The sequence below is a fragment of the Rhyacophila brunnea genome, unplaced genomic scaffold, assembly GCF_057557595.1.
Source record: "Rhyacophila brunnea isolate RB1 unplaced genomic scaffold, BYU_Rbru_1.0 scaffold_6, whole genome shotgun sequence".
Taxonomy (NCBI): domain Eukaryota; kingdom Metazoa; phylum Arthropoda; class Insecta; order Trichoptera; family Rhyacophilidae; genus Rhyacophila; species Rhyacophila brunnea.
The window spans coordinates 32,007,085-32,022,516 of NW_028233276.1; the positions used below are offsets into that span (position 1 = coordinate 32,007,085).

At 32.3% G+C, this 15,432-nt stretch overlaps 1 protein-coding gene across 6 annotated transcripts in view; it reads right to left on the minus strand.

Moving 5' to 3' along the window:
- Window positions 1-4,269: 4,269 nt before the first annotated feature.
- Window positions 4,270-15,432, minus strand: part of LOC147065566 (uncharacterized) — a 41,762-nt gene continuing 30,599 nt past the window's right edge. For 2 of the 6 annotated variants that reach the window (XR_015071816.1, XR_015071817.1), the window contains exons 2-7: window positions 12,315-12,422; window positions 11,107-11,232; window positions 9,923-9,997; window positions 9,102-9,254; window positions 6,270-6,939; window positions 4,270-4,730 (exon numbers count right to left, since the gene is read on the minus strand). Coding sequence is in view for 3 of the 6 variants with exons in the window: in XM_085957064.1 (XP_085813190.1) it covers window positions 6,868-6,939; window positions 9,102-9,254; window positions 9,923-9,997; window positions 11,107-11,232; window positions 12,315-12,419 (531 nt within the window). In the remaining 3 variants the exon portion in view is untranslated. Of the gene's footprint in view, window positions 4,731-5,728; window positions 6,940-9,101; window positions 9,255-9,922; window positions 9,998-11,106; window positions 11,233-12,314; window positions 12,423-15,432 lie in introns of those variants that run through there. The other 4 variants (XM_085957065.1, XM_085957063.1, XR_015071818.1 and 1 more) reach the window with 3 other exon arrangements.

Sequence of the window (15,432 nt, forward strand, 5' to 3'; positions counted from 1 at the left end):
CACCCTTTTTAGTAAAATTTCTTAGATTTTAATTTCTAACACAAAAATTTCGAAACACTAATGTCAGGTTTTTTTTGAAACCAGTTCCCTAATAAAATTCTCGGTGTCCACCCGAATTCCGGAGTGGTACCTATAGGTCATGGCTGGGGAGGGTTGACAGGGCTCTAACCTGGGGGCCTGGGCTGTGGGGGGCCTGGCGTGTCGGGTTGACCAGATAAGTGAGATAAACACACATCATAAATTAGCTCTAATAGTAAAAAAAGTCGCCTGCGGCGCTATTATACTTCATGACTATGAACATTTTAATTTATATAATTGTCCAATATATTTTCTGATTATTATGTGTCGATACTCGACAGCTCCATTATTAAAGTAGATGTATTGAAAATCGCCAATAATTCTTTGTATAAGTACCCTCAATTTGAACTAAAACACAATTTGAAAAACGTTAATGTAGTATTTTACACTGCCTTTAATCTAAGCGGTGGATAGGGGGCCCGTCAAATACCCTAGCCCAGTGGTCGGCAAACTCATTAGTCAATAGAGCCAAATATCAACAGTATAACGATTGAGATTTCTTTTGAGAGCCTTAAACTTAAATTATATACGTAGGTAGTAAGTAGGTACACTGCTAATTTACTTAATAAACTTTAGTTAAAGTTTTAAGGCCTAATTAAATTATAGGTAGGTACACTGAATAAAACTGAATATCATACGTAATAATGATCTTATTTATTAATAAAAATTAAATTGTAAGTCAGGTAACCATAAAATTGAATCATGACAATGACTGACAAACTCAATGTGAATAATGGCCTTGCATCTCCTTGTAAAGTTTGGGTAAGTCAGGTTCGTATGTTGTTGATTTAATTTTAAGCACGATTCCACGTTCTCATCAATAAATCGATTTCTTACTTTACTCTTGATTTCTTCTCTTGGAAATCTTTTTACTAGCCACAAAACTTGCAATATTAACATTGTTGACAGATTTTATTCAGTACCTAATTAAATACAGAACTTTATTTTTATTGACTCTTCTCCTCAGCTGCTTTCTTCCTTGCATCATCGACAGAATATTTAGCGCAAAATTACGAGTTTTTAGTTGTATCTTTCTAAATTTCAATGCGCCAATTTTTTCCGACACATAAATACAGGTCGGTAAGCCATTTAAGTTTTGAATAAACGCAAAGTCTCGGTCTATTCAACATTACATTTACGGTTATCCTCTTCCATTTTCTTTGTTTCTTCTTTGTAGTCATGTCAAATATGGCAGAGAGCATCTGTGGCAGAGCCGCACTCAAGGGGCCAAAGAGCCGCAGTTTTCCGACCACTGCCCTAGCCTGAGGGCCCGTTTCAGGATGTGGGGGCCATGGTGTAGGTACACCGAGCGCAATACACAAAATACCGATAAACGAGATATTAGTGTGTTTTTCGGTGGAATTCGGCATAAATATTGTAGCTCTCTAGACCAGTATTCCCCAAACTTTCGACATCTGTGTACCCCTTCTATAATTTTCGTAACACTGAGTACTCCTCGTCAAAGAAAAATGCATATAAGTACTTTAATAACAATCAAAATATATTTATATATTCCTTTTGTTGTACATAAACAAAATAATAATAAACGAAAAATAAAATTCATTCATAATAAAATATAAATAAAAGTTATATTATAAAAAATAACATTAATTGGTTATTAATTTTAATCTGAGCTGCGGTTCCACACCCAAAAGGCTGTTCCTTTTTTTACGTAATGTCTACAAATGCTGAAAAAGCAACTTCACATAGATATGAAGTTGGAAAAGGCAAGATGTATTTCAGGAATGTCTCTGTTAAAACTGGATACACATGTTGCATTTGCAACCTAAATGATGTTTAAGTACACTCCTTATATTTATTTTGCAAGAATTCGTCTGAAGCTAATAATTCCACCAATTGCTCTTCTTCCGCATGCGATAAACCTTCTAGCATGGATATTGTATTAATGCTTGTTGCACCAGGCGTAGCCATAGCCCGGTGCAGCGCGTACCCCCACAAAACTCTTCCCGTACCCCACTTTGGGAAACACTGCTCTAGACCAAGCGGGTAGCACAGCCGATATTATTTAAGTAATCTTTTAGCATACTAGGTACACATGTCCAGCATGGTCGCTGTTTACTTCCAATCCGCCAGTCGCTGATGACACGCTCAACGGTTACCGCCACTATGCCTCCAATTTAATAAAAACTAGGAGAAACTGTACAAATATATCACCGTGTATTGTGAAAATATGTAAAAATATTTATATGAAGAAGAAAAAGAGCCTATGGGACTAATTTACATTCTCCTCCTTGGGCCCCCCCCAATAATAAATCCTGGGTGCGCCACTGTAGGCACCTATGTACCTATATCCTTTAATTTATCTACGTATATTTATGTTCAATCATTGGTAAGATGTGTACATACCTCCGATAGCTATCCGGATCATTTAGGGTTAATTCTTTAATAGGGTTATTTGCAAAACCATGGCGATCACGTTGTTCTTCAGTTAGCCAACTTTTGACCCAGTGTTTTCGTTTACGGCGAGTCTTGACCGCCTGAGCTAGTTGAAATATAGCCATACTCGCTACAATTAATCGTAATCGATTGGCTTGGAGATTCAAGCTTGCCCAGTTATTCATGATGTAAATTAACAATAAGTATACAAAACTTTCTATAAATCACAAACGGCCGCGTAAATTTTACCAGATTTGATGCTCGCTAGGTTCGACAGCTCATTTTTTTTGACGTAAAGTTGCGCGGGAATGCGTTCAGTGTAGCCACCAATCTAAGAAATAACTAGTTTTCGCTCAACCTATATTTTAATAATCGCAACACTATGTTTATTTTAAACCAATCAAAAACAAGGACCAACGCGATTGAATCGTTGCGTGTATTTCGTGTAATTCAGCGTTGCCATGTCTACTGAAATTTCAGTAGATCTACTGATATTTTTTGATATTTTTGGCACTAAACTGAATCTACTGATATTTTCTGAAATCTACTGATATTTCTTCATTTCACAAAATTCCCACCAGCCGGGAAAAAAACTAGCCATCTTTGAAAATTTAGGAATCTGCAGCCCGCGGCGAAATTTTTTCTCCTAAAAAAACGAGCCGACCATGAAAAATAGGGAACCTGCGGCCCGCGGCGAAATATTTTTCCTAAAAAAAACAAGCCGACCATGAACTGATAATTTGTCGAATCTACTGAATTTTTTTTACACATTCTACTGAAATTTCAAATTTTGACTTGGCAACACTGGTGTAATTGCAAATAGTGTAAAAACGTTGGCGACGACGGTCGGCGTCGTTCGTTGGATCGGGTTGGGTCTGCGCGTCTGCCAATGTAATTAAGCCATTAGGGATTGGGTTTCTAAAAAAACCTGACGTTAGTGTTTCGAAATTTTTGTGTTAGAAATTAAAATCTAAGAATTTTTTCTAAAAAGGGTGCTGGAGAATTATTACAAATCATTTTTTTGCCGTGTTTTTATTTGTCTAAGCCCAAAGGTATAGTTTATTGGCTTTCATTTTCAATGTTTAAAATCATTCTGATAATTTTCATTTTTGGGGGGTGCCAGGGCCCCTCGCCCCCCCTTGGGTGCGCCACTGTATTAGTTTATGACCCGTACAGACCTACACACTTATTTAAAGAATGGATGGGGGAGCCACTATCGAAAACTACCCAATCAAGACTTGCAACCGGACAGAATCTGACATTCGAATGATGTTTTAAAAATGGCGTCGATATGGTAGTTCGTAGTTCCATTTTCACCGTTATTTAGATAAGTTTCAGTGTATGGTGTCAATTTATTATTTTTGAACCCAGGAAGGGAGAGAATTCTGATATTATTGATAGATAGGTAGTCGTTTGTGTAAAAGTTAGGCTTCATAACATATTATTTTTCAAGATAATTATAATAATAATTAATGTAAGTACTATATTACAAAACTTTTATTATTAGTTATTCTTACAAAATTAACTTGGTAGGTCCAATCACAGTAATACATAAACTTTACTAAAAAGGTAGGTAGGTACTAAGCAAAGGCGCTGAATAAAACAATAATACGTTCAACTTAATCTAAGATAGTGGTACCATATTATATTGTATGATTTTTGTTACTGTGAAAGCTGCTGTCATCGTCATCGCTGTACCTATCTAGTAATTAGTACATTGGACCCTGGACTGTAAAAGTTTAGTAAATAATATTATGAAAAGGGAGATATAATATTATAAATAATAGAACTTCAGTAGGTAAGCATATTTTTATTTTGGTACTTTTATAGCCACTGAGAATACCAGTCGTTTTTATTACACAATTAATCAACTTAAATATAACAAAATGAATACCTACAAAATAATACACAATACAATAAATACACATACCTAATAATTATTATTATTGGCTTTATTATGATGTTTTGTAGGTAACGTTATTAGCCATTCTTAATTTTGGAGTCAGTAGATAGGTGCTGATCTTATGCACATACCCTAGATGTTTAAAATAATAGCGAATATTGATTGATTTCTAGAGTTCCATTTTATATTAAAAAAATTATAATAATGCACTCTTAATGGAAATATAAACAAATACATAATTTGTTTTCATATTAAGTACTGTATGCTATTAAATTTTACGACTTTTTTTACAATGTTCAACAGACTACTTGACTACATGAGTTTATGTGCATATTATTAGGGAATGGGACAACTGGGCGCCGCACCGTCGAATGAAATAAATAGACGTTCGTTACGATACAGAGAGTAGACAAGGAATTTTAATCATTTTCTTCATTACATGTAAGTAGTTTTAATTAATTTTGCTCTTAACATAATGTTTTTTTTTATTGTGGATTGAGAATTATCATGCTCTTAGGCTTTATATAAAAATAAAAGAACTCTCTTTTCGTTGAAACTTAAACCTATGCACAATTACATCATATTTACGTGTGAATGTTTAAATTCTCACCAAGTATTATTTATACATTAATATAATAATTGTAGTATAAATTATATTAAATATATATTTTAAAAGTACCTATAATTCACGAACGTCAATTGCGTGGCGCCCAGTTGTCCCGGCGCCGAATCGTCCTAGACCCTAGATTATTACGTACTAAATACCATTGTCATGAAACTCGTCATAAAATATATTAATGTATACAAATAAATTACTATAATATTATTAATTAAAATTAAAATGAATGGGTACACATAAGTAGGGCATAATATACAATTAATAATGATAGACCCAGTACCTAAGTTGTAAAAAAAACTAATTAAATCAGTGAAATAAAATGGCATTATTTTATACCTACCAATAAATTATTATTCTAATTATTATCTAGTTTAATTAATAAAATAATGAATACTTTAATCGGAATAAATTATTCAAAAAGTACGACCCTCCTTTCTCACACGCTTAGAAATTATTTGTCTTCAATAATATAAACATTACCTGACAAATTGCAGATCGTAATTAATACATGTTATTAAGTATGTAGGTAAACTACGTTGGTATAAAATTGTAAATAAGTAATAATAAATACTTACCTATTATTACAATAATAATATTAGAAACACAAAAAAAATGTCATCAAGGAATGGCGTACAAATATTGAGCAAACAGATCTTTTATAACTATAGGTATTTAAAAAATATGTATAAATTAGATAGATACCTTCTTACTAGGGACACTTTATTCTTTTTACTATACATGGAAAATGAATTCTTCTTAGGTAGGTACCACTGGCGTGTGGTGCATAGTTGATTTAGATATTAGATAAATCAATCAAAACTGTTTCCTAGTGTCAGGCTTATCAGCCGGCTGTAGGACTAGTCAATGCACTCTACAGAGACAGTGATTTGCTGATGTGCTGTGTATTTTTTTATAAATATTTTAATTTATTGTTTGTCTTTGTTTTTATTGTTTCTTTCCCTCTCTCTACCTTCTTCGAGTTTTGATTATAATTTGCTTTATTATAAACAGTTATTTTTATTTTAATGTCGTATTATGAACGTCTTGAATCAATTATTTGTAATATACACTATATGTTTTAATAATACTATGAATTTAATTGTGCAACTGTACCTACGGTGAATTTTACTTAACTATAGTTCTTCTAAAATTACTATATTATACATTTCTTGAAACTTTCACCGTTGCTTGTTATGTTTCACGTTATAATATTATGAATGTTACTTGTTAATGGTATCGCAGAGCTACTACTTTGGTACTACGGCATGAAACTGTAAATTTTGATAGTACTAATTATTATTACTTATACATTATACTTAGAATGCATTATAGTAAACTGTTTGTATAAAATGATAATTGTTTCATATTGAAAATAAAATGTAGTTAGGTAATCCATACGTTAATATCAATATGTATGAAAAATATGCGATCGAAAATCTTCATTTACTGTGAACGGTTACCACATTCGCAATAAATCTACCACTACCATTGAACTAGCCATTTAGTGCCACGGCCTTACCACAAACCATACTAGTTCATCAACCACTATCCAAGATTCAATTAATTACAAAGCCTAAGTTAATAGATAATTATTAACAAATAGTAGGAATGCCTATATGTATTTTTTATTCAACAGCATTCCTACACGCAAAAGTCACCGCGTGCCGCTGGTACCTACTGATTGAACATTCATTTATGTCATTGAACCAATACATCCAGATAATAGAGAATTCTGTAGAATTGAAATAAATAGCGTTTAAAGTTTCTTCAATTTTTTCAATAAAGTTAACGAAACCCAAACCCAATACAATTTTATTACTTGGTTCAGAAATTTAGATTTTTTTGAAAAATGTTTTTTAATTTATTTTTATCAGTCCTTAAACTGTTCGTATATTTTTCTGTTGAATTCGCGCCCATATTCTTGCACGTTTTTTCTTGAATCCTGAAAATGAATAAAAGTTCTTATTAATTGTTTAAAATATGGATACACTACATAAATAACTAGTGTGGGGACACGTATTTTACCACATTTTTCTTAGCTCGTATTCTTGTTTGTCCGGTGGTTGTTTATCCAGTACAAATCTTGCAATCGATTTTTAACTAACTTCCCGACTAGCTAGACATTTGAAACTTTTAGCATATATCAGAACACGATGCCAATGCATTTTTTTAATACTTTTAGCCATCTTTAAGTAGAATTGAATTCATTTTCAGTTAATTCTGTTTTGTATGAAAAGCTATTGCGGAAGAAATCCGTAATCCAATCCACTATTATTGGTTGCTAGGGGTCTGGGGTCCTAGCAATTAAATTATTAATATATACGTGCGTTACTATGGAAATCAATATGAATTGTCCAAATGACATTTGAGTATTATTTCTATCAAGTACAATTTTTTTGATCGTTTAAGCTAGTCAAGTCAAGTTTATATGATTCAACAGAAAATTTAAAAACGTTGTATATAAAAAGTTCTTGTTATCTTGTAATTATTTATTATAACTTCCTCTCCTTAGTTTGTTTGAACTTTCGATTTTTCGTTTATTATGTACATACCTACTATTTTATTTTTTCAAGATAAGTGAATATTGTAGGGCTAAAAATTACATATAGGTACCCTCACAGAACAGATTAATAAATATAAATGTAAAAGTTATCGTCATGAACCAAAGTTCTGAAGCAGGATAGTCTATATTCTGTCCACCATAAAATCAAAGTTAAAACTAAACATCACGTCGACTGTTCCCAAAGATTGAAAGCACGTTATTATATACGTGACAAACTAAAATGCATATTATCAATTATTGAAAATATCATATTCCTCAACACGTGTTTAATTTTATCCCATATTTTTCCACACTCGAGCTATTTAGCTTGTTATACTACACGCAGTAGGATAAGCCAGTTCCCATTCATCTCGTGTTCTCTGGGTACCCTCGACACTTTGCCTACTAACACCATAGGATAAAATTGCCTTGGCTCACCGATTGCTTTTCTGGATTTAAACGTACATAAAGTTCCCTCTTTTTATAAGAAGTTACAATGAAAACATTACTTTTCTGTATTTAAGAGATTCAAAATGTGAAACATATATTACATAAGAGGCAGTGGCGCACCCAGGATTTAATATTGGGGGGGCCCAAGGAGGAGAAAGTAAATTAGTCCTATAGGCTCTTTTTCTTCTTCACAGCCTAATTTCTCGTTTATCGGTCTTTTGTCTATTGCAGGCCTATTGTCTATTGGGGCCCCCCTACCTACCGCTAAGATTAAAGGCAGTGTGAAACACTACATTAACGTTTTTCAAATTGTGTTTTAGTTCAAATTAAGGGTACTTATACAGTGAATTTTTGCCGATTTTTAATACATCTACTTTAATAATCGAGCTGTCGAGTATTGACACATAATAATCAAAACATATATTGCACAATTATATAAGTAATTGAAAATGTTCATGGCCATGCAGTATAATAGCGCCGCAGGCGACTTTTTTTACTATTAAAGCTAATTTATAACGTGTGTTTATCTCACTTATCTGGTCAACCCGACATGCCGGGGCCCCCACAGCCCGGGCCCCCAGACTAGAGCCCTGTCAGCCCTCCCTAGCCATGACCTACACCACTCCTAGTATGACTATTTAACACTTGATTACTTATATAACACCTCTGAAATTTCATTGGATAAGGGCGATTAGTCTTATAGAATATTGTCTTAATACTTTTAATCACCGAAACTGATCTAGATCATTGATAATTACGATGATAGACCAGGATTACCAATTATAAAAAAAAATAGTATTAAAAAAACACTATAGTTTTTCGTTATTCTTATAGAAAGTTTAACATTATTTACACCGATCATAATTAGATTGTTCACTTTTAATTATTGTTTCGGTATCATTTTTCCAAATATGTCAAATTAATTGTCACTTTTTTAAATTAAATTATGGAACTCCCAATCAATTTATTAGGCAGTGTTTATACTAGTTCTACTTTATATTAGTTCTACACATATTTCCGAGTGGAACCGAGATGACGATAGTATAGTAATAGTAAAATCAATATTTAAATGAATAAATACGTATAATAACTTGTAAGTAATCAATACAAACTTTCATAGCCTCTCTTAATTCCAGATTGTAGAGTCGCCGTAGACCCTTTAGATTTCTTGAAAGAAGTTGCAAAAATTCACTTCGCGATATTCTGGGAGGCGCCTCTGTTGTCGTCGTTGAATTGTCGGTTATAGGTGCCGGAGTTGTTGATGCCTGAAATTGTACATCTTTATTATTTTGTTTGTTGAATTATGATGGAAATACATAGTTAACCATCATTCGTATCATTTTGCATCGTCAGATAGGTAGTTATATCATAATCATACAGGCGCGCGCATATAAAAATGGTATGGGGGGAGTCCATTTCGAAAAATCATATTTTATAATTATTTTTTTTAAGCACCGAGGTTAAAATTTTTTACACCGCGGACTCTCAGTAATTTTCCGGATACATACACAATACTCAGACACTCTGCACTTTGAGTATTATGCTGATGGCATAGCATCCAGCTATAACTATGAGTTATTGCGACTTTTAGCGTCCACGTGCATTTGATAACCACTAGTGGACATTTTTTTAAATGGACCCCCAAACCGTTTTGCTGTGTATGCGCCTGTAATCTACCATTGTTAGTGTTTAACTTAAACAAACGCATTATATTTAGATGAGGACACTGACGCGTTACAAATTAAACAACAATACCTGTTGATAGTATTCATTCTTTAATTTGCCGCCCTTAAGCAACGCATTGCTTAACCCCCTCCACGTTGCATACTTGTACAAAATGTAAAATAAACGAAACAAGCATTCATGCTTTAATTCGATGAATTTATAAATAATCAGAGTATATACGTAAATATATTAATAAAATCCATAGTACCTGTGGTCCATCGGTGAACTGACCATTAAATAATGTTGATATTTGACTTATGGCACTTTTTGTTTCATTAAATTGCTGAAAATATGAAGAAAATTAATTTAATACTTAAATACCAAAACATAACGGATAATTATTTATTGTAAAATATTTTGTATAATTACTTAGTTAATTCAGATTGTTATTTTTCAAAGGAAGATATTCTCATTTTCACATGGTAAAATATACATTTTGATTTTATACATTTTCATATTAAAAACAAAGATAGTCTTAGTAGTTTGGATCAGTTTTTTTGGCATTGGGAAAACTCGACGCCAGGACAAGTGGGCGCCGCACTGTATAAATAGACTGATATAGAATTGATACGGAGAGTAGACGAGGAAGTTTAATAAGTTTCTATCGACTACTTAGTAGTTTTAATTGATTTGGGTCTTAACATATTATTTTTTATTGCGGATTGAGAATTATTACGCTATATATAAAAATAAAAGAACTCTATTCGCGTTGGAGTTTAAACATATTATGCATAATTAAATCATTATTTACGTGGGCATAATATTTAAATTCTCATCACGTATTAGAGTATTATGCTTCAGAACTTTGTACTCTGGCTCTAGGATGAAAAAGATGTAATAGGTATATTCAAAAATATTCTTTTTACATAATATAATATTATCTCTCTATTTATTTATTTATTTATTATTACATTTTATTAATACAAGTCAATATCATTTGTTCTAATTTTATGCGATGTAATCAGGTAAAGAGGCGTATCAGTATTAGTAAAGAGTGCAAAAAGTGCAAAGCTACAAAACGTATACTCTACCTATAATTCACGAACGTCTATTTATTTTGCGTAGCGCCCAGTTGTCCCGGCGCCTAATCGTCCTAGAACCGTTTTTTTTTTAATTTTTGGTATCCATGCTTACAAAAAAATGATATTCTTTATTATCACACAGGATACAATATAATAATAATTATACTCTCTGTCATATTTACCCTATATTAAATTAATTAAACAGTCTCAAATTTCAACTAGAAAAAAATGTAATTCTAATAGATCGCAAAAAATAAATTATTGTCAAATTAATTATGCTTTATTTTGCGAAGAAAATTATACAAACTAAAACCGTTATTTACATATATATACTTACATTAAAAATAGTTAAGCATGATGAATTACTTACGTCAAATATCAGTCTTCCTACAAAACCAATAGTACCAAAAAATCCCATTGGCTTAGCTTTAGCCTTTATTAAATTTGATTGTCGCACCACCCTGTCTTTCTCGGTCGTGGAGTCAGCAAACTGAACCTGAAAATATAATATATTATGTATGTTAAGAAAAATTCTTTGTAGCGCAAGGCGGTGGGTGGTAATTTTGATGAATATTTATTTTTCTCGTATTCATTGGGAAATGAGAACTGCGATTTATAGCTATATTTTTCGCAGTTTTCCAGGTAAACTGTGCCTATGTGTGTATTTATTCATTTTTCTTGAAAGTTGTGAAAATACGTGTCCAGAAACTTGTAAGTATGCAGTTCGGCGTATCACACTTCGCCATGAAATGTTTATCGGAGATATATGGCCGTATATTAAAGACCGTCCAACCTATTTGGGTCGTATAGTACTGACATAAAATTCATGTCGAAATAAAACACGGTTATTGTCGGTTTACACTTTACAGGAAGCCAGCAGCAAACAAATTTTGAAAATATCCGATATACTGGATTATTTGTTAGGTCAGGTTAGGTTTTCATTCTCGAATTCATGAATTTTGCCAAAATCAGCTACTTATGCAAATTGAATTAATGTTCATATTGAATCTACTCAAATTGGAGACTGTATAGAAACGGTCATCTTTTTCCGATAAGAAAGCTCATGGCGAACTGTGCCACGGTGAAATGTTTTACGCACAATTTATATGTAACCGTGACAATTTGGACACGAATTCAATGTAGTATAAAATGAAAGAATTTGGACTATAAATAATAGTGCATTACTCGTTATTTCTTTAATTACTCGAGTAGGTACAGTTATAAATGATTTTACCAAAAAAATGTTAATAAAAACGTCTAGGTACTTTGTAGAGGCACATATGATCTTTTTAGGATCTGCAAATTAACCTGTAGGTAGTGCGAAGTCAATTGTCTAAGTTAATACATTGGACGCTAAAGACGCACCCAACGCGTAACGATTAGGTGGCAATTTGATATAATTAGCGTGCTATTTAAATGTGGTAATTAAAAAGTAGTCAGCTGTCAATTTCAGTGAACTAGACGTTCTTTTTTTAAATTTAATTTTATACATTTAGGCTCCACATCTTTAGAATAAGATTTTATTCTAAACAACTACATATCTAGAAAGTATTGTATGTAATAATATAAAATTTAAACCTTAATTTGTGGTCCTTCGATTGCTCGTTTTTGTGAATGCTGTTGCGCTGAAGCCAAAGCCGCCATAATTACCGCGATTGCCCACCATCTTATCAAGGACGCCATCGTCTGAAAAACAGTTTTTTTCATTATTATAAAAAAGGTTTGTGTATTCGAATACCACTATGTTTATAACCATATCTACACTGGCGGCTCTCGTGGTGCAGTGGGTAAGGCACTGGCCTTCCGCCCGAGAGTTCTGGGTTAGATTCTCGGTGAGGACACAATATTTATGTGTTTTTCTCAAAGCCTGGGTGTTTGTGATAATGTGAAATTACTAACAACCACCTTGTACGAAAAAGCAAGGACATGGTTATTAATGATTCTAAAAAAAAACCATATCTACACTTGTGCGTTTACTGTTCGCTAGACGCACGCGTCTAGCGCAGTGACGTCCCTAGCTAGCGCGCCGCACTTACACACACTTAGAATGCTGTCCTCTTTAATTTGTTGCATCGAATTGTCTGAAAATTTGGAACTTACCCATTTGTTAAACTTAAATATTTTACTATTTATTTTCGGCAATCTTAAACAGACAAATACATTATTTTTTATAAAGTGACATACACACCACACCATCTACTGAGAATTAGAGCATTTCCACGAAATCTATTCTAAAACAGTAATGGTTTGGCGCTGACAGGTTTGGAGGAACCCTTGATATGTTTTTTGTATGTACAATAAACCACCATTGCATGTATTACAGTACCTACAACAAATATAGTTATCCGTCATTATCAATATAATTGACTGAACGTCACTGATCTTCAGCTCCACCATTTTCAAATGAATGTAGCAATTTATTTTAGATTTTTGTATAGTTCTTAACAATAACATTTTGTTAAAATAATCTTTAAACTAGATTAATTGCCGGTACTTTTCGCGTTCTTTTCTCACTTTTATTATCAAATATCCGCTAACATAGTTGGCATCAATAAAATTACACGCATTACAAATTCACGTCCACAATGGTAATAGATTGAAAAGTATTTGACGCATATGTGTAGGCAGTTGAAGGCATGCATTAAAGTACTAGGTCTTCAAAAGTCCAATTAGGCATTGAAAGCGACGTTTAAAATGGAACCGCATAAGTGTGGACATAGTGTATGACGGTTGAAGTATTTCCTGAATATATTAGCTGTAAACCAAATGATTCTTGGACAATTTGCGCCGCTTGTTGTTAAAAATCTATATACTTATATCTTTTACTAAGATATTAAAAAAAACAATTATTTTTCAATTCAATTTTAATTTATTTTACATATTGTGGACATTACAAATTATAAGTTTAAGACGTTCACAACATGACATTTAGAAACAAATAAATATTATTAAAAAAATATTATGTAATATTGTAATTATGCAATATTAAGTTATTCTATAGTATAAATGTGTAAATACAAAAAATATGAAGTATATAGGTACAAGGAAGTACACCGGATGAGTTAAGCAGACCCTATTTTAAGAATTTATAAAATAACGTCCACCTATACTCATTCTCACGTAGATGGAATATATCAACATCCGAAGCAATTTGGTTGAACAGAGTTATTGCTCTACCAATTGGCATCACCAATGGCAGGTTAGTTCTGCTCCTCGGGAGAACAAACAACTGATGCTCCCGATTTCTAAGATAGTTATCAGGGACACACAAGTCAATATTACCAAGAATGGCAGAGTTCTCATTCACACCACGTATTAGTCGAAAAAAATACGTGGCCAAATATTGATATCTTCTAGCACTTAAACTACAGTATGTTAGCATACCTAAGAGAAAGTCAGTTGGATAAAGCCACGGATAGTATAATAATATATATATATAAATAAAAAAAAAACATATTTAATAAAAAAAGTTGTAGCAGTTTTAGTAAACTCGTGTGGAATTTACAACAAAATTATACCCGGATGTTCGTCCATTTTTCATTTCTTTTTAATCTGTCCTCAATGGGTTATTAATAAAAAAATCATTGTTGCTATCTATGTTTAATTTGAATAAAATACATCTCACTTATATATTTTATTTCAATTCATGTTAATGCATTCACTTGACCTCAATACATACATTATTGGCAAGAAACACTGCAATTTGCAATATACTCTTCTTTGCATTTTGTGAAGTATTTCCCGTAAGTTATATAATTAAGTACTTAAACATATACATATGCAACTACATGTTGAAATAATATCCATAATCGTTTAACTGTCCGATATTATAATAATATATTCTCGTAGTTGCGAAATGATTCATAATACACCGTCGACGTAAATAAACAAAATGTAAGAATTTATCCAATCTTAATATTATGATGTTTCAAATAATCATGTTTGGTGTAGGTACTAAATCTAAACTAAACGTTATTATTTATATCGTCGAGTGCTTAAGCAACTATTTAGTGATATGGTAATTTTAATTTTACCACGTAAAGCCTTTGAATGAAGAGTAAATGAACGAAAAAAAAATTGTCACAGGAATCCGTGTTGTTACTTTGGCATTATCATTTTTATAAAGGAGAAAATATTACAGTCATATTTTCAATCAATAATATTTCAGCGATGTAAGTAATGTCTAAAAAAACATAGCTATATAAATAGTTACGATAGAGTAAGTAGGTATGAAAAACAATAGCCATGTTTATTTATACAATATTTTAACGCAGTCTTTTTATATTTCGTTTGACATGGTTTTAAAAAAAATCTATACATTTGCTAGGTAACCAATCTCGTGTCCGGAAATTTATAAGTACGTATGCAGTTCGCCGTATCAAACTTCACCATGAAAAATGTTGTATCGAAAATATATGGTCGTATATTAAAGACCATCCAACCTCTTTGGGTCGTATAGTACTGAGATAAAATTCATGTCTAAATAAAACACGATTCTTGTCAGCTTACAGGAAGCCAGCAGCAAACAAATTTTGTAAATAGCCGATATACTGGATTATCTGTTAGGTTATGTTAGGTTTTGATTCTTGAATCCATGAATTGTGCCAAAATCGGCCATGAAAGTTGGAGCGGTTCCCACCTGGCTTCCTGTAAACCGACTTGTACATAAAACACCTTACAAAATACGTAATAAAAA